This window comes from Lissotriton helveticus, chromosome 7 (assembly GCF_964261635.1).
Source record: "Lissotriton helveticus chromosome 7, aLisHel1.1, whole genome shotgun sequence".
In the NCBI taxonomy this organism is placed as follows: Eukaryota; Metazoa; Chordata; class Amphibia; order Caudata; family Salamandridae; genus Lissotriton; species Lissotriton helveticus.
The window spans coordinates 1865768649-1865794146 of NC_136068.1; the positions used below are offsets into that span (position 1 = coordinate 1865768649).

At 40.1% G+C, this 25498-nt stretch overlaps 1 protein-coding gene across 1 annotated transcript in view; it reads right to left on the reverse strand.

Annotated features, from left to right (window-relative positions):
• Positions 1 to 3013: 3013 nt before the first annotated feature.
• The window catches only part of LOC144769790 (olfactory receptor 5V1-like), a 39455-nt gene continuing 16970 nt past the window's right edge, over positions 3014 to 25498 (reverse strand). Inside the window, exon 2 of the mRNA XM_078653974.1 lies at positions 3014 to 3961. Within this exon, the coding sequence (XP_078510100.1) occupies positions 3014 to 3961 (948 nt within the window). The remainder of the gene's footprint in view (positions 3962 to 25498) is intronic.

Consider the following 25498-nt stretch of genomic DNA (forward strand, 5'->3'; position numbering starts at 1 on the left):
TCAGGAGGGAATGAAGGCGATAAGCTCCTGGATGTCATCAAACTGCCTCAAACTTAACTCCGATAAAACGGAGGTGATGACGTTCGGGAGCTTGCAGCCAGCATGGTCCCTTCAGTGGTGGCCACCTCAGTTGGGGCCTCCCCCCCAGCCAGTGGCAAAGGTCTGTAATCTGGGAGTCACTTTTGACAATAAGTTGACTTTTCACTATCACGCCAATGCCGTTGTATCATCTGCCTTTTACACCCTCAAAAAAATAAAAAAACTTCTTCCTTACCTACCACAATCAGCGGGCAAAACACTCATCAGCACCTTAGTGTTCTCAAGAACCGATTACTGCAATTCACTTCTCTTGAATGCGCAGGAGGGGGTTCTCAATAAACTACAGTCAGTACAAAATGCTGCGGCCAGAACCTTACTATCCATTCCCAAATTTACTTCCACCTCCCAGTACATTAAAAAACTCCACTGGCTCTCTATTAGGAGCCGAATTAAATTTAAGGCTCTGTGAATAGCCTACAAGACTTTGAACAACGCAGGACCACAGTTTCTAAAAGAAGCCCTCTGTCCAGTGGAACAACACAGGATTGTACGATCTTCTTCAGCTTTTTTGCTGAACGTTCCTCGGACAAGAAAGGCCAACTGGGGAGATAGACGCTTCACTATTGCTACGGCCAAACTGTGGAACACTTTACCTCTCGATATCAAAACTGCCCCCACCCTTCTTAAATTTCGTAAGAGCCTCAAAACATGGCTATTCTCCACCCTTTGACTCCCTCGCCATACATAAGTGAGTTCTGTGAATATCAGCGCCGAGACACCCGCATGGGTATTTGTGCGCTTTAAAAATCGCAAAAATAAATAAATAAGCATATAGTTTTATATGCAGAGTCTCCACCACAAGGTCAGAGTCTCCACAGTTGGAAAATGAATATTAGCAACATTAAACTCATGGTTTTTTTAATACCCCAAAAATTGTGAATCAAACTCTACCTCTCCGTATAGAGCCTATCAAGTTATATTGTAGTACATACATTTTATTGCTGCATTTTTCCTGCAGGAATCATCAACATCAGACACCTTGCCTACTATAATAATATGTGTGATTCCATGTAACAAATTACCTGCTTAGCATAGTGTATTAACAATGCATATTGTCTTTAATACATACTATTAGCAATAACTAGGTCAGGACATTTCATAATAACGATTTCATAATAAACTGATCAAACCTCTGAAATAAGGCAAGGTTTTTCCCAATGAACCAATGATGTCTTTACTATTGTATTTCACTTACCCAACAACTGCTTATTCAACTGCACATAAACCAACAAACATCATACATACAGTTATAAACGTACAAACATAGAAAAATACAACTTGAAAAACCCCTCAACAGGATCACTGTTGTCTTATTCAGTAATCTGTGAAACTTTAATATAGAGCGATAATAACCCACTCTTAAAGCCCTATTGACTTTAAAGTATGCTTTTCACAAAAGAAATGCCTGATGGCCTGCAGCCTTCATGGTAATATTTCATAATAAACAGATCCGGTGTATAACCCTGATCTTTGGCTTGCTACCACAACCAACTCTTTTCTGAAATCTCAAGCCTAAGTTTTAATCCAAACAGCAGAATACAAGCAGTGTTTGTTTAGTGAAAGCACAAAAATGTGGCCAAATCAAATCCTATTCTAAAAAGGAACCAAATGTGGATGGAGCCTAAAATCCTCTCTCAATAATACGCTGAAAGTTTGTTTTTGATGATCACATACATTCATGCAAACATTGCACTGTCAAGACTGATTTAAAAATCAAAATAGATCAGTGGAACTCTGGGCATCCCATACTGCTCTCAAACACAAATCTGCACTCTGAAATTGAAAGTTAATGATGGACGGGGAGGGCACTGGGACTGCTATACATTCCTCATGGCAAACCCGCATCCATCTGTACTGCTGTCAGAGAAATTTAAAATCAGTAAATAATTTAGTTTTCTAGGACACTTTAATAGTAATGCAATGTCATGTGTGTGACTTGGAAAGTTGAAGCTCGGCCAGCTGGATAAATTAACAAAATTGTCATAACTGTGTAAGCGCAAGCACAAAAATACCTATCTTGGGGATCATCACATAGTTGTCTAGCAACAGCTGCACTGTAAGACAGACCATATTTTTGTTTTTGACAGGAGTATGTTTCCAGGGTGGGCAATACGTCTGGGTACAATTCGAAGTGACCACATCAAGATAAAGGTGGCTCTCAATTATTTTCAGGTTATTTTGATCAACAATATTTGGGATACTGTCCATCAAAATCATATATTTTACTTGAGGACTATCTATTCTGTACAGTTTTGTACATTTGATCTCTGTCTTCATTATTCTGAACCCTTCCTCCCCAGTAACCATCATGCTTATCACAGTCCAACATTTAGTATTACAATCCATAGAATCATGGGGCATGTTACCAAGCATAAGCGAAAAATATCGCTTAGCTTGGTTAGCGGCCAAAATTATATTGCCGAGCTTCGCCTATTTTTATCGCTTAGGAGCCTTGATATTATCAAGGTTTATCTCCTAAGCGATAAAAATCGGCCGAAATGCATGAATATCGCTGAAAAGTCAGCGATATTCATGCATTACCGAGCAAATGCTCTTAGCCATGTTATCCACCTTCCATTTGATAACATGGCTAAGAACTGGTAATAGGGGATAGCGATGTTAGAGACTGTTTCCAGTCGCTAACATCTTGGCACGCCCACTTTGCATGTCATTAGTGATTAAGATCACTGATATGCAAAGTGGGCCCCTAAATGCCCGCTATCGCCTATTAGCTGTCGCTAACTGGTGTTAGCGACAGCTAGGTAATAGGGCGATCACATTATCACCGCTTTAGCGGGAAAAATTCCTGCTAAAGCGGCGATAAGGCCCTTGGTAATATACCCACATTTTTTTTGATGATGTTTGTGTTCTCTGTAATTTAATGTAGGTCGCAAAATTATCTGTGAAGTGGGTTCTACATTATTGTCTTTGCTTTTCGTAGGGCATTCTTAAAATCTTTATTTCTCAGGGTATATATAAAAGGATTACACAATGGAGTAATTGCAGTATATGATAAAGACAATAGTTTGTTGTCATTCATGGAAAATGTTGATGTTGGCCGTACATATACACTACTTAAAGACCCATAGAATAAAATAACCACAGTGAGGTGGGAGGAGCAGGTGGAGAAGGCCTTGAGTCTCCCCTGTGTTGAGTGGATTTTAAGGATGGCCATGAGGATGTTGACATAAGATATTATCACTAATAAAAAAGGCAAAAGACCCATAACAGAACCAAGGATGTAGTTTGTTGTGTCTATCATGCCAGTGCTACTGCAAGAAAGTTGCACCAGGGCTGTCACATCACAGAAGAAGTGGTTGATGGTGTGAGATGAACAGTAGGAGAGCCCCGACAGTAGCAAGGTGTGTGGTATTGAATCCATGAGGCCAACTATCCAGGTACCCACTGCCAGCCGAATGCACACAACCTTGCTCATTATGGTCATATAACGTAAGGGATTGCAGATCGCCACATACCGATCATAAGCCATGACTGCAAGAAGAATTAGTTCTGTAGACACAACGACTAGAAAAAAATAAACCTGTACCAGGCATTCTGTTAGGGAAATTAAGGGTTTTACCTTAAAGAAATGTGCCAACATTTGTGGTAAAATAATTGTAGTATTACTCATGTCAATGAAAGACAAATTTGTTAGGAAGAAATACATAGGGGTGTGTAAATGTGTATTTAAATAAACAATTGCAATTATAAGAAAGTTTCCAAGTAAAGATATCAGGTATATCATGAGGAAAATAACAAAAAGAGATGTTTGCAACTGTTGCACACCCACAAAACCAACAATGACAAACATGTTTGCTTCAGTTTCATTTTCTCCTTCCATTTGTTCCTCGATGGAGTCACTCTTGGAAGAACCTTAGCACCAGCTGAAATTAAAGAGACAGAATATTTTATTATCCAAGACAATCTGTCAAGAGTATTCAAGAACTGTGGATGGTTGGCAGACACAATTTAACAATGTTAAAAAAGAGAAAAAGCGATGAAAATACGAACACACAAACACGCTTACAAAAAATCCTTTTAATGCCCCTGCATAGCTCATACATTTGTTGTTCTAATTGTACCATACTTTTCATTTTCTTGGGTCTTTGTCCTTTCCTGATTAAACTGATGATTTATATTTTTGACATACACGTTTCTTTCATGTACCCATCACTGGTAGTTGTATGTCCTGGAAATCTCATCATCCACTCGTACAATTAGACTTAGCATTCTACTACATTCATTGCAGTTTAAGAACATTTCAATTGAAATGTGAGTGCACTATTAACATTCTGTTGTGAATCAAGTTCTAAATCTGAGGCACACCCATGAACTTTGTACTAGATTGTAGTGTAGTTCCTATATTCCCAATAGGCTCTGCGCATTGAAATAATATAAACAGCAGTGTAGACGTAGGACTGAGGTCGACTAGGTCTCTACTGACTATATTAGACTTAATTCGTTTTGCCAGCTAGCTCAGAGGTCACTAGAAACGTTCTCGAATGTTCAAGAAGGAGTTAACTTTCCTGATTAGACAAGAAGGGATTAGTTTCTGACAACCATAAAACATGACAACTTTGCTTCCTCAGAATAAGAGTGTATCTCTAGAGTCGTGTGAAAACAATAGACAGTTATTTTACTCAGTCAATCGTGCATACTTAGTTTCACCAGAGTGCAGAGCGTTTTCAATAAAAGGTGTTATTTATTGAGCAGTCTTCTTTCTCATGCAAGAGAAATGAATTGCCACGATTGCAATACTTAGTAAAAAGTAAAGTGCGTACAGTAAAAGGAGTATTATAAAATAATACTGTAAAAGCATTGATATGGTTTCTTAGCCATATGATACTTTAAAATGGATAAAATGTATACATACATATATATTGACTAACGTACTCAACTGGTGCTTCTAAATACGCCTACCCTGGTGTACCTAACCTAAGCCTAATACGTGGGAAGGAGTAAGTAAGTAGCAGTTTCAGTTAAGTTGGTTTTGCCAAGAATCTGAGTCAAGAATTCTCTTAAGGGTTTAGTCAGCTCCGTACCTTGGTAATAGAATGCAGGAGGTCTGGTATCTCTCTCTCAGGACTCGATATCCCAGCAACCCGCGAGGGCGGCTGAGAACACCGGAGCTGGATTTTCTCGGCTGGAGAAAAAGACAGCGACTTTCTCAGTGCGTCAAAAGGGAGGGGCGGCGTCCGTGGGCTCTCGCATCAGCTGGGCTCTCGGGCAAGTAGATAGCCGCTATGCTCCAAACCACCGTGTGTTTGCTTAAGGCAACGTTGGTATATTTATACCTAAAAGGTGCCGGGTTTGACGTATGGTTGGAAATAAGACGTCACTAAAGATGTCAGTAAGAACTGGCCGTTCTTACAGTGCTCGCAGGAGTTCTAGAACAAATCAAAACAAAAGCCATGGGGATTTCCCAGGTTGCTGGAGGTTTGGTTTGTTTAGAGAACTCGTTGTACTCTCTAGGAGCCTGGGGAAGTAGCCTTGCTTAATTTGGACTGCATGGGCTACGACTAAATATGGATATGATTTTTATGCCTATATAAGGATATTATTTATTATAACCACATAAGGGCATAAATCAGGAATATCGAATTAGGGTCCTAGATAGGATTACAACACCCACTCCACGATCTAATGTCCCTCATTACTTAAAACGAAGCAATAGTAAACATATAATGGCGCATGTGTTTTCCAACCCACCCCAAAATACATAATTCGCATTTGAAATGGTATATGGTAAATACACGAAAATGAGTATTGGTACTGTACGCTTTTCAAGCAGTGGTATCATTCAGTTAAAAAATGCATATATATATCAGCTGAATGAATTGCTAAAATGTACACATGAAATGGCTCTTAATACAGAAGAGAAGGTCGAGACCATTCCACCACATAATAATACAAGCTGTACATGTGCTAGAGGCTGAGGTAAAATATTGTCTCTAGAGTCCCTAAAATAGAAGCTCTGTTCTCTAAGAATAGTTCTACTTTAAGCAGAGTACTCTGTGCCAGAAAAAGGTAAATATTTTGGAAGTGGAAATAAAAAGAAAAATTTCGCTATCAGGAGAAAAAAATAATTCCAAATGTTTTCAGTAGCTTTTGTTTATCAAAGCTGAAGGCCGAATTCAGAGCTCAGGGAACGCTGTGTGCTTGTTAAAAGTTATTCTTTCTGTTCAGGGGAGAACATCATTTCATACAGACTCACAAAAAATTGGTCAACAGCTTCAGGTGAAAGTTCGACTAAGTTTGAAAAAGCCGCAACAGTGCAGTCGTGAGAATGATTGCTATCATCGATGTCAGGATCAGCAATGCTCACTGAAGGTTCTTCCTGGGTGATGCTGCTCTCATCTCATACTTCACTGCCACATACTCGTAGTGGTGAAGTCTCAACGAATGCCGTCATCAGAATGGGTAGCCGCTGGGGACAACACGATGCATGAGCCGTTACAGGACCTAGCCAAGTATCTGTATCCATTGGTACTGCTGATGGTAGTGTAAGACAGATGTCCAACACGCATTCTTCTCCGCATAGCATACATCGAAGCACAGGTAAGATGCAATTTTGCCAGAATGGTCTGAATGAAAGAAACTAGGTCATATTCAGATCTCTGAGCCGGGCTAATCCTAGGACTTTAGTTATGTGGTCCCGGTAGCGTATTGCTAGGATCGTTTCTTCCATCGTTGCTGGAGTCTTGTCTGCGACGTGGCTTGCCATATTGGAGCAGAAGAATCAAAAATAAAATTCCAGCTACGAGTCCCAAAAGTAGAGGTAGGCCACCAAAGACAGAATGGACAAAATTGGGGAAGATGCCCAGAACTGTTTCAAAGGGTGTTAACAGTCCCGAAAAAATTGTCTTAAATACATGTGCGATGCCACTGGTATCTGACATATTTAGGATTTGGTGTAGCATTTCTGCAAAATGCACGGGGCAATTTGTTGATAAAAGGGTATGTATCTCTGCCGTTCTCCTTGCGACTTGCAGATCATACGTTTCTCTGGACGAGGTCAAAGGCACAGTCGTCTGTAAAAGAATAGACTTCATTCTGCTTAAAGTATCAATTCGAATAGAAGAGATATTCAAACAAGGCCATATTGCCGCCTCCATATCTGGATTGCTGTTTGGATACAATACTTGCATACAGCAAGTGACCATGGAACTAACGCTGACGAGATAGGCTTTCCCTGGCACCATGCCACAACAGCCGTGGTCCACATAAGAATATAGCTCCCGTTAGAAAGCCGTCTAATAAATGGCTCTATCTGTGTTGCAGGAGTGCCATGCAGGTGACATGAAAGGTTATTTGAAGACCCCTCGCAGGCCCCATGCAAGTTAATGCCTTGACACAGAAGTGTACCGCTTAGTGATCGTTTACAATTTTTACCACTAAGAAATACATTCTTTTTCTTTTCACTGTAACATGTGTGGGTATAAGGTAAATCCCATGTTGACTTGATGTACCCTTTACCCAACCTTTCATACTGGCCTGCTGGTATATATTCTTGGCAGTATTTAAATTGGAAAGTTGTTATCGGAATTGTAATTATTCCGTGTATTATCCATTCAATGACAGGTCTCTCTGACATTGTCAATGGTAATCTCTCAAGTTTTTCAATGCTCAGAATCGTATAGTCTGCTCCTTTTTGTGCCAAACTGATTTGTTTATCAGTAAGGTTAAAGATAGAAAATAATGACGTTACGTTGATTAAACGCCATGGCATGTAGCCTGAACGCAGATTTTGCAACGTCCAGCCAAGCTGTACAATAGAACGTAATTGGGACTGACCATGTTGTAACATTAATTAGTCCTGCTCTATTATATCAATAGCAGATGATACAATACTGTCCAGTGAATATATTCTGGAGGACAGAGTCGTTAACCCATTGTCCACAACAGAAAGTGATTTTTCTAAATTAATACGATCAATTTCTCGTATTTTTTCTGCTGTTTCAATTTGCATTACTTTCCAAGCTTCGTTGTATGCAGCGTATATATCGGCCGCTATGAAACGTTTTTGACGCTGTTTGCGTGGTCCCAGAATGAAATCACGCAAGTCAGCACCGTCTTTAAGTAAAGTCAAGTGTTGCTTAATTTCAGCCAGTGTGGATTTCTGCAGCCATTCGAGGCATAGTTTCCCTACACTGTATGTTGTAACTATCCCTGGATGTTGTCTCTGGGAGTATCTTGGGTCTGGCCTGTTCAGTTTTAACCCCTGTATTTTGTTCAGGAATCTATCTTGACAGTTATTTGTGTCTCTGGGCCAGATCAACCATTTTTTCCAATCAGGATGTGTTCTGTTTTGGTATAAAATGTGGGATACGTCTATCTCCATATCAGTAGTGATATTACTATCAGGTATGGGCTTTAGAATAGACAGTTTGTTTAAGTCTTTAATTTTGGCTAGGCCAAGACAGGTAGTCTGTTGAATCGTGTCATTCAAGAATATTAATTGTTCTGGGATCATGCAGGCTCTAAACAATGCTTCTAGACCTTGGACCTGCCATTCTTTTGTACCCCAGATGGTTTTTGTTTCAATGTTGTTTTTCCAGAATTCAAAACCAAATGTAATCATTTTTTCATAAAATGTTTCAAAATAAATCAATTTAGTATTTGTCAACATTGTTTTCATTCCTGTCTTATTTAATATTTTAAAATAAAAAGTTTCTGCATCACTTGTGTTAAACCCTGAGAAGTATGGGAATTTCTCATAGAATATTTTTGAGCTGCTTTTAGGCGGAGTTGCACAATGTTCCCATTGGTTGTAATTAAAAACATTTCTAGGCTGTGCAGATTTATGCAAATAGTGATGGCCAAAGTGATTATAACAGTATAATTCTTCATAATTTGATGAACCCTGTAAGTAATCATGTTCTGTAAATTTAGCTGACATTACTAAATCTGACATAATATTATTTATATTTTCAAAGTCCCAATCATCAGAGAAAGTACTTGGATTTACAAAGTCACTTAATGAAACTTTAAACTGGTGTGGATATTACAAGAGCTCAATCGGGCCAAAAATGTCAAAATCAGTTCTGTCCCATGCTACCCCGCCGGGTATTGGATTGGCTGTGACGTTCACTGATGATAGTTCTCTTTTCTCGATGTGAGATGACTTGTGAGGCTATAGGACCAAGTTGATGTTCTGACTTGCTGTGTCCATTGTACTGTATTTCCTTCAATGAATTTTCCCAAACAATGAACCATGATGAGCCAAAGCAGGAGGAAAAGTACACCTAACACAATCCAAAATTCAATCCATGGAGAAATCAGATAGGTTTCTTTGAGTTGATGAAAGAGTTCTGTTACTTTGTCTTTGAAAGTTTTTGTTACTGGCATTTCTTCAGGCTCGCTTGGATCTTCAGAAAAGTCATCGAAATTGATGAAGTAGCCAGATGCAGTTCTGTCAATTGTTGGAATTGCTTCCGGATTTTCTTTAGTCTTTGGATCTTTCTTGGAGACATTAGTATAGTCCGAGGCTACATCGTTGTAGACTGGTGTTTCTTGACGAACTGTTGCAATTTGGATTTCAAGAGGCACAAGTTCCATGGTATTGTTGCATAGTCCTTTTTTATTCACTGCAGGTTTATCAAATGTGATTAGTCTCTCAGTTTGAACCTCTTGTATTGTAGCAAATTTTGGTACTCTGCTATTTTTTGGGAGTCCACTGGGCCTACTACTTATTATTGGCCACATGATTGTGGTTTTACCAGGTCGATGGATACAACTCGATTCTCCTTTTTACCAGCAAGGGGTAGTAGTACAACTGATCTTGTTCCGCTGACAGCTAAGACCGGTACTGCTTTTCTGTAAGAAGGCCCAAATTCCTTCTTCACCGCGATCTTCTCTCTGACCAGATCCCCAATCTTTGGAATCCAGACAGGTCTTGCTGGGACAGGTGGTTATTCTTCAGTGGCTTTTGGCTGCTGTTTTAACTTTATGTTGCTCAGGTTTCGTCTTGTTTCATTTAAGTCCTGTAAAACAGCCAAACGGTCTTTGATATCAAAGCATTTTTCTTTTACCACTGAAGTGTGACTATCAAGGTCCTGAATACACATTCTAGTACTGAACAATAGTGCGTACGGACTGAGACCTTTTAGAGAATTTCTTGGCAGATTATTCAGACTATGTTGGACACTTGTTAAATGGTGGACCCACCCAGCACCTGAACCTAATACCCTCGCCGTTATAGATTGCTTTATGTCCCGGTTTTTTCTTTCCACTACCGCATTTCCCTCAGGTTGGAAGGGACAAGAGTACCGCAATGCAATGCCCATGCTGGCCATGGCCTCCTTGTAAGCCCTAGAGCTAAACGCAGGACCCTGGTCAGAATGTAGCATGCCAATTGCGTATGTGCCGATAAAGACTCGCAAATCTTTTATAACAGTTCTGGCGTCAGCCGAGCGCTGGTGTCTGCATTTTAAGTGAATATAGTCTTAAACATAAATGGGACGCATTTCTCCTGCTGGAATTTTGCGTATAGATAGCCTTATGCTTTCTAAAAGAAGGGTCCTGGCATTAATCCGGTCGGTTCGCCACTGCGATCTCTGTTGCAGTTTGGACAGCACTTTGCAAATTTGTAAAATTGCAGGCTCATCCCTGGCCACCAGTATTCTGATTGTAATTCTTTCAGAGATTCCTTGATCTCTTGCTGCCTTAGACCCAATCCCATGTGTGCGTCTGCTATTAAAAAGACTCTCCTGTTCGTGTTTGGAATTACACTATCCCCACTCCAGGGATTCAAGCAAAAGGAACGGAGTTTGCATCAATTATGTATGTATAATTGAGTGGATAGTTCACAGGTAATGTTGCACAGTCGTCTTTCAAAGACGTTGTTACTGCCAGCATGTTTCCCCGTCTATGTATTTTTCTGAACGCTTTTTTGTGGCTACGGAAGCCGTTTGAGCTGCTTCCGCTGTGGCTCTGTGAGCCAATGAATTCCCTGCAACGTGAACGCCATCACATTGATGACTCAGTGTATGTATCACGTGAGTCTTTTATAGTTCTTTCTGCAAAAGAACTACCTGTTCCCAAAGCTTTTTATGCTTTATTGTGGCACCTGTGTCATCTTTGTAATCGTTTTGAACCCAGGTCTGCATGTCATTATTGTAAGACTTGACGCAGTAATGCGAATCGCACACTATTAGTGTGGGGAATTCGCGATCGGCAATATCAAGCTCCATCTTATATGCTAGTAGTTCAGTTCATTGAGCCAAACTATCTTTTACAGATTGAGTTATAGTGACAAGTGGTCTCAATTTTCCTTCGTGCCACCGGCATTTAAAAACCGTGCACGCAGCACTGTAAACTTGCTTACCACAAACTGCAGGTTGTGCTGATCCATCTGTATATATTATACAGGCGTAATGTTTTAGAGGCAGAATTTCGATTGGCAGAGGATATTCTAATTCATATTTTAGATTTTTTAGTTTTTTCATTTTCGGGTCAAAATAGTATTTCACGTCTTCTGCAGCAAGAGAATTTTTCCATTGTATCCATTTTGGATCTAATGCCACGGCAGTCAAACTGCGTGGGCTTGTTAATGCCTCAAGGGCTGATTCTGCTGATAAAACAGTTATTCTACTGCCTTGGGCCTGGGCTCTTTCTTTTGCTACAGCAGTTTTAACCGCTATTAGAATTTTTTCAGTAGAACTGAATTTCATTTCAGCTTGTGTGTACAAGTGTGATTTGTAAGCTATTGGTACCGTTTCTCCCTCATTAGAGGTTAGGTACGCAAATCCGCATCTTCCTGGGATGACTCGGATTACAAGGTTGCGTATGTTTTCACGTGTTTGTAATTTAGTTTTAGCTAACATGTCTGTTTGCAATGATGTCTGTGTGTGTCTGAGTCCAATTTATTGGTTTGAAATCAGGTTTTATTAATTCATAGAGAGGTTTAACCTTCTCCGCATAATTTAGAATGTATGTTCTTCCGAAATTCAGGAAACCTAGTATTGATTGTAAGTTCATCAGTGTTTTAGGTGCTTGGAGTACAGCACACTTCTCTAAGAAGTTGTCTGCTAGGCTTTTGCCTTCACTTGATAATTCATATCCTAAAAATAGGACAGTTAGATGGGCAATTCGTGACTTTTTAAAGCTGAATTTGTAACCCTCAGCTGCGAACCCAAGTATTATGGTGTTCACTCTTTTCAAGTGAGTATCCAGGTCATTATCTGTGTGATAGCTGTCATCGACATAAGATAATGCTTCATCATCATATATTTGTAGTAACTCTGTCACCCTTGCTGAGAATAATCCTGGGCTATTCTTGAATCCCTGTGGGAGTCAACAGAAGTTTCTTTGTGACCCCATTATTGAGAACGCGGTCAAATACCTGCTCTCAGGTGCAATGTTCTGACAAAAGAATCCATTAGAGATGTCTAATGTCGCTTTGTATTTTTTGTGCACGATGTTATTCATTAGTGCTGCACTGTGTGAGTTTTGTACTGCAAATGTTTTGCTACAGGAGTTTAAGTGTCTGTAGTCCAAAACTAGACGATATGAATCGTCTGGCTTGGAGACAGGAAACAAAGGATTGTTCATTTGTGAGGTGCATGTTTCAATCACCCCCTGGTATTTAAGTTGATCTAAGATCTCCCTGACTTGATTTTTAGCTTCTTGTTTAATTGGGTACTGCCTTTGTGCAGTGGGTTGACATTTTAACTGGATTTTGTGAGGAGGAGAGTCCTCATCCCATCCTACATGATTTTTTTATAATGCAGGGGCTTGGGCCACTGCCCATTTTCTTGCAAGTGTATATTTTTTATGAATTGGAATATGATTTGAGAAGGCAGGCATAATCATTTCTTCGCCATGAGGGCACTCCCTGACAAACTCTGGTGGCCAGTCTTTCTCAGCTAAAAGGATGTCATAGCCTTTCGAAAGGTTATCCCAAAAGAGACCCCTTACTTTCCTGGTCTTATCTCCCTCTATACGTAATGTTATTTTGTATATTTATGAGGTTTGCTAACTCTGGTATCTGCAGTTTCCACTTGAATGTATTCATTCGTGTCCACTGTCTTCAGAAGATTCATCAGGATCTTGCGAGCTATGGTCACTTCTGCTGCACTGTCTAGCATTGTCTCCGTTTTTCAGTTGTGTCCTCAGTATCCTCGGCATGTTTAATTATTTTAATACTGGCTACCTTCTTTCTTGGAAATTGTAATTTTTAACTTTGATGAGCAGGTTCCTTGTCTTTGGACTTGACGTGCTCTTCCTTGTGTTCTGACCGTCCTCTTCTTTCCGATTTCTGTGAGGAAGTTTGAAAAGATTGAGAGGGACGTGTATCAATATCTTCATATCTATCAGGTTTTTTCAGATTATCCCAATTTCTAAGGTTGTATCTTTTCTCAGAGGGCTCCCTCTGGGGACACTTGCCTCCTCGGTCCAGAGATCTTTCTCTTCGTTGAGGAGACCTTCCTCTGCACTGGAATCGTTTTTCTCTGGGAGTTGATTGTTTATTACCATCTCAATTCTTTTTTGGAGTATTTAAATTATTTTTAATAAAAGTTTTCTCAGGATTTTCAGTTAGTTGGGGTTTTACTGGTTTTCCACCCAAACTATCTCCACCTAGTTCTTCATAGGATTTTTCTATAATTCTGGCAAGTTCAAAAGGTTGTTCTGCTATATCTGTTTCTTTCAATTTCTGGAGGTATGTCATGTCCTCTATTGCCAATTGAACTAATTCTCTAAATGCCTTTGTCAATTCTTTTATTTTAACTAAGAGTTCTTCGCTTGACATTTTATCAATGTCTGGATGTGGTGTGTAGCTGGCTAGAACCGGCCTCGTTGCTCCTGGTCTACCTAGTGGACCGAGCCTGGTGATGTGATTTTGTTGTTTTAGGGCACCTTTAAACCAGAGCAAGTGCTCTTGGTAATTTAATGGGATTTCAGCCTCCTCGAAAGGAGTGTATTCCTCCGGAGGTTCCTCTATTTTGTGTGGGGAATTCGCGATCGGCAATATCAAGCTCCATCTTATATGCTAGTAGTTCAGTTCATTGAGCCAAACTATCTTTTACAGATTGAGTTATAGTGACAAGTGGTCTCAATTTTCCTTCGTGCCACCGGCATTTAAAAACCGTGCACGCAGCACTGTAAACTTGCTTACCACAAACTGCAGGTTGTGCTGATCCATCTGTATATATTATACAGGCGTAATGTTTTAGAGGCAGAATTTCGATTGGCAGAGGATATTCTAATTCATATTTTAGATTTTTTAGTTTTTTCATTTTCGGGTCAAAATAGTATTTCACGTCTTCTGCAGCAAGAGAATTTTTCCATTGTATCCATTTTGGATCTAATGCCACGGCAGTCAAACTGCGTGGGCTTGTTAATGCCTCAAGGGCTGATTCTGCTGATAAAACAGTTATTCTACTGCCTTGGGCCTGGGCTCTTTCTTTTGCTACAGCAGTTTTAACCGCTATTAGAATTTTTTCAGTAGAACTGAATTTCATGTCAGCTTGTGTGTACAAGTGTGATTTGTAAGCTATTGGTACCGTTTCTCCCTCATTAGAGGTTAGGTACGTAAATCTGCATCTTCCTGGGATGACTCGGATTACAAGGTTGCGTATGTTTTCACGTGTTTGTAATTTAGTTTTAGCTAACATGTCTGTTTGCAATGATGTCTGTGTGTGTCTGAGTCCAATTTATTGGTTTGAAATCAGGTTTTATTAATTCATAGAGAGGTTTAACCTTCTCCGCATAATTTAGAATGTATGTTCTTCCGAAATTCAGGAAACCTAGTATTGATTGTAAGTTCATCAGTGTTTTAGGTGCTTGGAGTACAGCACACTTCTCTAAGAAGTTGTCTGCTAGGCTTTTGCCTTCACTTGATAATTCATATCCTAAAAATAGGACAGTTAGATGGGCAATTCGTGACTTTTTAAAGCTGAATTTGTAACCCTCAGCTGCGAACCCAAGTATTATGGTGTTCACTCTTTTCAAGTGAGTATCCAGGTCATTATCTGTGTGATAGATGTCATCGACATAAGATAACGCTTCATCATCATATATTTGTAGTAACTCTGTCACCCTTGCTGAGAATAATCCTGGGCTATTCTTGAATCCCTGTGGGAGTCAACAGAAGTTTTTTTGTGACCCCATTATTGAGAACGCGGTCAAATACCTGCTCTCAGGTGCAATGTTCTGACAAAAGAATCCATTAGAGATGTCTAATGTCGCTTTGTATTTTTTGTGCACGATGTTATTCATTAGTGCTGCACTGTGTGAGTTTTGTACTGCAAATGTTTTGCTACAGGAGTTTAAGTGTCTGTAGTCCAAAACTAGACGATATGAATCGTCTGGCTTGGAGACAGGAAACAAAGGATTGTTCATTTGTGAGGTGCATGTTTCAATCACCCCCTGGTATTTAAGTTGATCTAAGATCTCCCTGACTTGATTTTTAGCTTCTTGTTTAATTGGGTATTGCCTTTGTGCAGTGGGTTGACATTTTAACTGGATTTTGTGAGGAGGAGAGTCCTCATCCCATCCTACATGATTTTTATATAATGCAGGGGCTTGGGCCACTGCCCATTTTCTTGCAAGTGTATATTTTTTATGAATTGGAATATGATTTGAGAAGGCAGGCATAATCATTTCTTCGCCATGAGGGCACTCCCTGACAAACTCTGGTGGCCAGTCTTTCTCAGCTAAAAGGATGTCATAGCCTTTCGAAAGGTTATCCCAAAAGAGACCCCTTACTTTCCTAGTCTTATCTCCCTCTATACGTAATGTTATTTTGTATATTTATGAGGTTTGCTAACTCTGGTATCTGCAGTTTCCACTTGAATGTATTCATTCGTGTCCACTGTCTTCAGAAGATTCATCAGGATCTTGCGAGCTATGGTCACTTCTGCTGCACTGTCTAGCATTGTCTCCGTTTTTCAGTTGTGTCCTCAGTATCCTCGGCATGTTTAATTATTTTAATACTGGCTACCTTCTTTCTTGGAAATTGTAATTTTTAACTTTGATGAGCAGGTTCCTTGTCTTTGGACTTGACGTGCTCTTCCTTGTGTTCTGACCGTCCTCTTCTTTCCGATTTCTGTGAGGAAGTTTGAAAAGATTGAGAGGGACGTGTATCAATATCTTCATATCTATCAGGTTTTTTCAGATTATCCCAATTTCTAAGGTTGTATCTTTTCTCAGAGGGCTCCCTCTGGGGACACTTGCCTCCTCGGTCCGGAGATCTTTCTCTTCGTTGAGGAGACCTTCCTCTGCACTGGAATCGTTTTTCTCTGGGAGTTGATTGTTTATTACCATCTCAATTCTTTTTTGGAGTATTTAAATTATTTTGAATAAAAGTTTTTTCAGGATTTTCAGTTAGTTGGGGTTTTACTGGTTTTCCACCCAAACTATCTCTACCTAGTTCTTCATAGGATTTTTCTATAATTCTGGCAAGTTCAAAAGGTTGTTCTGCTATATCTGTTTCTTTCAATTTCTGGAGGTATGTCATGTCCTCCATTGCCAATTGAACTAATTCTCTAAATGCCTTTGTCAATTCTTTTATTTTAACTAAGAGTTCTTCGCTTGACATTTTATCAATGTCTGGATGTGGTGTGTAGCTGGCTAGAACCGGCCTCGTTGCTCCTGGTCTACCTAGTGGACCGAGCCTGGTGATGTGATTTTGTTGTTTTAGGGCGCCTTTAAACCAGAGCAAGTGCTCTTGGTAATTTAATGGGATTTCAGCCTCCTCGAAAGGAGTGTATTCCTCCGGAGGTTCCTCTATTTTGTAATAGTGGAAGTCGTGTGTCACAGCATTTGATGCTGGAAAGTGTATCCATGAGTAGAATACCTCTGTCTGCCGATATTCATGGGCCTCTACCACGAATATGACTGTACCACCTTGTGATGTCAGTCCATTTTCTATAAGTTTAATAGTTATAGTTCTTCTTATGTTGACCGGAATGAATATAGCATTCGGGTCATTCTGTTGGATAGTTGTGTCATCCAACAACAGTTGAGACGCTGTAGCATCTCTTTATTCGTTTCCGTCAGGCATTTTACTGACAGAAAGTTTTTTTGGTTGCAGATCAAGTTTCAAGGGAAACAAAGATTAGGTGCACAATATTTTGGAACACTGTATCCTTCAACGTTGACTAAACCAAAAACTATACATAGGAATCTCTTCCTACTAAGTTCCGGCCGATTTTAACCTTTTACCCACTCCAGACGTCTATTGGAGTTTTTACGGGAAAAAGGGTCTGTGTGAAAAAGCACGACTGAGTTACTCTAGTGTCTTGCGTTAGATTATCGCCTTAACAAACGTTGGGCGCCATGTAGTGTCGTTCCTATATTCCCAATAGGCTCTGCGCATTGGAATAATATAAACAGCAGTGTAGACGTAGGACTGAGGTCGACTAGGTCTCTACTGACTATATTAGACTTAATTAGTTTTGCCAGCTAGCTCAGAGGTCACTAGAAACTTTCTCGAATGTTCAAGAAGGAGTTAACTTTCCTTATTAGAGAAGAAGGGATTCGTTTCTGACAACCATAAAACATGACAACTTTGCTCCCTCAGAATAAGAGTGTATCTCTAGAGTCGTCTGAAAACAATAGACAGTTATTTTACTCAGTCAATCGTGCATACTTAGTTTCACCAGAGTGCAGAGAAAAGAGAGACGGGCGTTTTCAATAAAAGGTGTTATTTATTGAGCAGTCTTCTTTCTCATGCAAGAAAAATGAATTGCCACAATTGCAATACTTAGTACAAAGTAAAGTGCGTACAGTAAAAGGAGTATTATAAAATAATACTGTAAAAGCATTGATATAGTTTCTTAGCCATATGATACTTTAAAATGGATAAAATATATACATACATATATACATTGACTAACATACTCAACTGGTGCTTCTAAATACGCCTACCCCGGTGTACCTGACCTAAGCCTAATACGTGGGAAGGAGTAAGTAAGTAGCAGTTTAAGTTAAGTTGGTTTTCCCAAGATTCTGAGTCAAGAATTCTCTTAAGGGTTTAGTCAGCTCCGTACCTTGGTAATAGAATGCAGGAGGTCTGGTATCTCTCTCTCAGGACTCGATATCCCAGCAACCCGCGAGGGCGGCTGAGAACACCGGAGCTGGATTTTCTCGGCTGGAGATGCTGAACATGTATGCAGCTTTCAGCATCATACACCAGCAGACCTCAAGTGATTTGCATGATAGCTGCGGTGTACAAGGCACTGTACTAAATTGTTTTTGGACCTTTAGATATTTGTACAGAGAATGTTGAGCCAGATGTATGAAGGCATTTTGCATTTGCAAACTGCGAATTGCAAAATGTGTCCGGTGGCAAATGCAAAATGCCCTTTCTTCATGTTTGGAAGGCTTTTGGATTCAGAAGTTAGGTAACCACAATTTTAAGCAATTACTTAAATTGCGAATGCAAACAGAGAATTGCAATTCCAAATCCCTAAGGCACATGTATGAAGCATTTCCAAAATGCAAATAATGCATTTGGAGAAATGCTATTACCATCAACTTCAAGTTGATGGTAACCATGTGCAAACTTTGAAAAATATTATAAGTGCATTTTTCAAAGCGCCAGGTAGCACACACATGGCCCTAGGTCATGTGTGTGCTTTAAATGTGCACACTTTCTTTTTGTTAAGGTGTTTTAGGGGGTCTTAGGCCGCTGGGCAACATTGGCTTTGCATTAGCTAATTTGCAATTACCAATTAGGAAATCGTACATTAGCTAATGGAAAACCATTCACACCTATGTGCTGTTTGGGTCAAAGGAATGAATTAAGTAATAATATTTACAGAATCACTATTAGGTAATATTAAGGAATCACAAAATTGTTTGCGATTCCTACATACATAGCATTTTGTGATTACCACATAGTAATTTGGTAAAAATTGCTATTTTAGAATTGCAAAATGCTATGTTCATGCACATGGCCCTATGATCGCATCCTTTTTTCAGCCCAGGTCTCCACGGCTCTATTTAAATCCAACTATAATTAAATTGTTATGTTTTCCCACTCCATTTATTGATTTAAACTTTTGGCTTCACATGTTTCATGCATTCTTGTGGCATTCAAATAGTTTTGAAGATGTCGAGCGAGTTAGAGTCAAGCATGTATTGCATATTTAAAACCTATGTTTGTTAAATATGGCGTACGTACAGTAAATCAGGCCATGAGTTTAGTTTTTAATCTACAATACGTCAATATCTGGTTTTTTACTGCTACGTTTTTAACCCAATCAATTAAGGCCAGGAAAAGTATGTGTTTTTAAATAATTTTTGTAAGTTATACTTGGTTGTTTTCCCCTTTGTCTGTAATCTGCTGTATTTGTTATATAATGTATGTATTTTTGTGCTTTTATGGTCATTTTCATATGTACCGAATAAAGCTTCATGAAATGAAAATTGAGTCAAGCATGGGAAGTCAACATCAATGCTTGAAAAGCTGAAGACGCTCGGATGAGCTCTAACCAAGAAATAATAAATGGATTGTATTCATGATCGATTACTTAAAATCATTACATGAAAACAACAAACATAGCATTTCCTAACTATGAATATACAAAAATGGTAAACGCTTGTTAAAAAAAAGCTATCTGCAGTGCTCTTTAAATAGAAATGGCATTGTAAGCAACATTAAAACTCTTAAAAAGAATAGTATGTGATAAAGCAGCATGCATGTTAACTCTACCTGACTTACACCCAGATTATATTAATAATAAATTATGATCAGGTAAATGAACTAAGAGTTGAAGCAGAGTGTTCATATTGCAAAATGTCTAGCCGCAAGGGCCACACTGTCTTTGCATATGTCCTTTTAGACGTATGGACGGGGTGCATTCATTTTTCAAAAAAGTGCTGGGGCAGGAAAAAAAAAGGGGGGGGGTACAAATAAAAGCTGGTGCTCTAGACCCCAGAAGAAGAAGATACAAAATACATGGGTTGCGTTGGAACTGAACCAATGTCACCAAGTTGTGACATTTAGGAGTGCTGATTGAATAACATCTTTGAATTTCCCCAACCTTGCTAAGGCCACTGGAGTGTTATTGCAGAAACACAGGTTTGAGGCTTTTCAACGGGTTCTTATTCCACTGGGCCAGAATAAAGGGGACTAACAGATGATGACGGTCGCTGGCGAGTACTGGGGCAGCAGTATAACAGGTGGAGCCAGGATTCTCTGCAATAGTTGCAAATTCTGCAGGACATTGCTTCATCCTGCCAAACCCACAAGAGGTTGAAACCCATGATTGACAGGGCAAGGATCCTCATGTATATTATTTTCCTGCATGTGTGAACTGTGTGGGCTTGCTGAAGGTAGGGCTGAGCTTTCCCCAGTTTGTAGCAGGCATCAAGGACCTCGGAGAGACGGAGACTTTCTTGACCTGCACGTTCACCACTCTTTTCAAGGCTGAGAATGGTATGTCTGGGCAGTGTAGATTGGTGGCCTTGGTCTTCTACCTTGAATATTGTTTTGAGATGTGCTTTGAGTGTGTTCTCGGGTCCTGATGTAGTAGTCTAATAGAACTCCTTGGCATTCAATGCCTGTTCTCCTGAGACCCAGCTCTAGTCTCTGCCTCGCTCTACTGGCTTGCTGAGTTGCTGAAATGCAGAAAATACTTTTTTAATGGTGAAATTTGTTTGTTCTCAAGTTGCATTTCCAGTGCACCAGGAAAGGCTAGATGGCCGTAATTTAGAGCTGACAGTTGTGTTCCCAGGACTTTTAACATTGGTTCAGATGTTGGGCTGTGCAAGCAATTGTTTGGGAGTTTCAGGCTGTGGATGACTGCCACACCCTTGCTTTTAAGGTGCTTTAAATGGGCAATAGGTTTGGCCCCTTCAGTGAACCGGACCCCAATATAGTTGTAGTTTGCAGCCGTTGTAATTTGCAGGTCACAGAGCTGCCAGTGTACTTGTTTCTTATTAAGGTATTCTCCAAAGATGACAATTTTGGTCTTTCCCTGGTTCACCCTGAAGGTTATTGGCCTGGTTGAACCTGTGAAGTACATCAAGGGATCTCTGTAGACCTCGTTTTGTGTGATTAATGATTACGATACTATCTGCATGCTAGCGCCTTTTGTTTCTGTGCCCAGGTCAGTCGTATAAAGCCTTAAACAGAAGGAGGCCAACATGCAGACCTGCTTGAGTCTGTAGGTGGCAGAGACCCTTGTGGTTGCTGTGGTTGGGTCTGTTTTATCTGGACTCACGTTCCCTGGTATAAAGATGTTATGGCTTTGAGGATCAGGTGGGTCCCCTGTGCTGTTAATTGTTTCTACAGCTTACCACAATCCACTCTATCAAATTCTGCACTGTAGCAGCAGAATAAGGGTGGTTATTTGCTCCGGGTGCCTCGATGGGACAGGTACGTTAGTGCTATAACATTGTCCATTGTGGAGTTTCCTGGCTTGAAACCGGATTGATAATGTAGAAAGATGCAAGCATAGGCTTTTGCAGGTCTAAAAGGATTATAAGCCAGTATTCTAACAGTTTTGAGCATTACCTCTTTTTGTGAATCGGGAAGAGAATTGACCCTCTCCATTTGATCGTAGCCTGAGGCAGGGAGGCCATTAGGTTTGGGGACGCATCTCTCCTCATTTTATGTATTGTGGTTATGACTGAGGCCTCTATGAAGGGGGATGCTGGTTGAGCGTAGCAGTCGGAGGCTGGAAGTGATTGGAACAGTAGGGAAATTGTTGGATAGCTGGAGAGTAAAAAATACTTTTCCCACTCCAGTGAGTGTAACAGTAGGGAAAGTGTTGGATAGCGGTAAGTGTAAAAATGACTATTGCCACTCCAGTCAGTGCAACAGTAGGAAAAGTGTTGGATAGCAAGTGGGTAAAAATTACCATTCCAGTGAGTGTAACAGTAGGGAAAGTGTTGGATAGCGGTAAGTATAAAAATGACTATTCCCACTCCAATGATTGTAATAGTAGGGAAAGTGTTGGATAGAGCATAGGGGAATAACTTAGTATACCCACTCCTGCAATACAAATGTATTTACCTCCTACCATTTTCCCCTATAAACGTCACATCCAATATTGTAAAATATTAATCAAATAACATAGTTAATTAACAATTAATAAATTAGCTAATGACAATTAACAATAAAAATAATACCCATCATATCTAAGATAATTCACACAATTAACACTATAAAATTACTTTAAATAAATATTATATTAAAAAAATTGATTTAAAGTTAAATTACTTTGCAGCCTACTACCCCTATCAATGCGCAACCTGCTCCTAAAATTTTTTACACAATTAATATATATACAACTTAATTATTAATATTTAACATCTAATTGATTACTAAATAATACTTTTTAACACAATTAACATAAATACAATTAATGATTACTTGTTATTAATCAATTAATATATACTTAAAATGAATTAATTAACTTAATTAACAATATAAATCATTAAATATTACATTATTGAATAATAAAATATGTAATTAATAAATGTAATTAAATTACCTCCCACCCTATTCCCCTATAAACCCACAACCCGCTACAGAATTAAATTACACAAACATTAATTTACATATAATTAATTCTAAATAAATATTAAACAATATATTATATTTAAAGTACTTTCCACCTTATTCCCCTATAACCAACAACACGCTACAGAAGTAAAATACGCAAAAAATATGTAACATAAAATTAATATCTTTAAAAAAGATTCAAACATACATTACAAAAATAATATATAATTGTAATACATGTACTAGCATACATAACACTTGTGGAAAAGTAAATTTTGCCATGTTCTGTGTCCCTACGTGTCATCCATCATATGTTATGTGTGCATGATTAATATGCATATGTTATTCCCCATGTTTGATTAAAGACGCAATTACAGTTGTGTCCACCTCTAGTATGCCAGTTCCCAGTTCTCGTGAATACTACGAATATCAGGCCTATGTAAAGCTACGTTGCCACGTTTCTCAGTGTGCACGTTATTCTATTATAAAGTCCCCGTTTCTAGGCCTCAAAAGGGCCTGGACACCAGATTCAGCTCCTGTCTCCTGAAGCCTCGCTGAGGAGCGATACAGCCCCCACCTGTATCCTCGACCCTTCACTTACTTCCTGCCTCGCAGTGCCCGGCCCAGCCTGGCTCAGCCTCTGAGTCTGCCAAGAATATGTTATGATTCCAGTTATCAGTTCAGTCCTCCTTCTCTGCATTCCTAAGCTACTGAACCGCATCAATAGTTTCCGTCATTGTCTAGCCTTCACGTCTCCACGTTAGAGAAATACTGTATTTAATGGTCATTTCATATTCTTCATCACGCACTACATGTAGAATAATGCATGCTCCAGTCTTAGAGCCTGTTAGCCTTTCCTCTCTTGACTTCTAGTTCATATCAACATGTTCCCTAAACATCAGATACTAGATAGGGTTTAGGTACATGTCGCTCCGACCCTCCAGACTTCAGTCTCTGCTCCTAGCACAGAGTTCATAGCCCCCAGCTTCTCCTAGTGATACGTCATTGCTAGTTTGCGCGCACCATCAGGTTAGAGGTCCCGGCTCCTTAGGTAGCCCCCTCCATGGTTTCCGCCCTATTCATGACATATTCTGTTACGTTTGCACCACATGTCTATGTATACGCCCCGTTACACCTACTTTTGCCTTTATCTTTCGCGACTGCTACGCGTCACACCTTCTGCTCCACCCACTGCTACGCCCACTGCAATGTAATGCTATGTGTTTGCGTTATGTATATATACTCATGTATTGTTATTAAAAGTCAGCGCGCTCATCCCAGATCCAGCCCCAGCAGCTGCTGGGCCCTGTCATCCTATTCCTATGCAGGTTGTCCTGTTCCTGTCCTTATGCTGTAATAAACCTGCAAAACTCCTACTACCTCGAATCTTGACTCTTATTTATTGAGCTATCTGTTATGATATATGTCTAGTCAAAAAGAGAGGTATTATTTATTTATTTACCACATAATGGCGCCCGAACAGGGACTTGCCCTTTCCCCACGCGTCGGTGAAGCCACGCCGACCCCCTGACCCTCTGCAGTCGTGACGGAACTCTTCTGCGCAGTGGCAGATATTTCTGCTCAAGTATCCCTCAGGCCCACGGAGGAGACGGAGGAGGCGGTCCAGCATCCAGACGAGACGGTGGAGGAACGCGGCGAGTCCCGACCAGAGCCCAAGCCAAGAGTCCAAGGTCCGAGGTATCCGGAGGTCCACCCGTAACTGAAGTCTGAAGTCCGAAGTTCGTCGTCCGTCGTCGTAGCAGTCCAGTCCAGTCCGAGGCCTTCCGTTCTTGCTGCCCGGTGAGTACCGTTACTGGGGTGGTATCTAGACAGGGTCAATTTCATTGACTCTGGTCTGTGGGTTGGTGGTACACAGTCCCACAAACGAAGTGTCCACTTCGGTGGATGCGGGTCCTGACGTGTCTCTTTATGAGACCGGTAAGTTTCGTACTGTTCCAGCAGTGCATCTAGTTTCTGTTCTAGTCAGTTTCTGTTCTCGAGAAAATTTATGCGTTCTGTTCTCAGTATTTCCAGGTAGTATTCTGTTCGAACTGTTATTTTAAACGTTTTTCATGTATTTCAATGTCGTGGTATGAATGGGGAATAAGTATCGTGTTTATTGTGTATTGTATTGTGTCTAGATTACAGTCCAGTCATGCCCTTGTTTTCGAAGTTACGTCAGTTAAAAACTAGAAAGGGTCTGCTGGAAGCAGCAGTTCCAGTCCCGCCTATGGACAGTCCAGGTCATTTTATGTATCAGAAACATGGCATAAGTGCCATATTGTATCTAGATTTATGGGTAGAGTATACCAAACAGTTAGAAGAAAAGTATAGATGGCCCGTATCAGGTACATGGGATGCCGAATGCATCATGCGAGTAGAAGAGGCATTATGGAAAAAGAAAGCCAGACAATCACAGAAAGATGCCATTGAGTTATGGCGCAGAGAAGCTCATAAAAGAACCGAAAAAGAAATCAGAAAGTCAGAATTAAGTAGAGAATCCCAAGAGCGAGCTCAAGAAAAAGAATTAATCGAGATAGGTGAACAAGTCAAAACTGAACAGAGAGACAGACAGAGGAATGCCCTTATTAAGGGTATGTATCCTCTTCTTGCCGAGGGCTTGCCAAAAGCGACCCCGGAGGCATCCAGTAATTTCCCGCCACCATTAGTTCCGACCAAGCTACGTCACAAACCGACCGCAGCTGATATTTTTATTTCGTCCTATCTGGACGACACAGTCCCTGAATATGCAAATCCTGTTCGCGCTCCGCCAGTCCCTGTAAATCAGGCACATCCTGCTCCTCCAGACACCGGGGCACCCCATGCAGTACCTGCTATGGTACCCCCGGTCCAACCAGCATTTCAATTTCCCGCTCCGCCACGAAGAATATCAGTCGATGATTCTAGTCTAGGGGCCGCAGGAGGAGGTCCTCCTCAAAC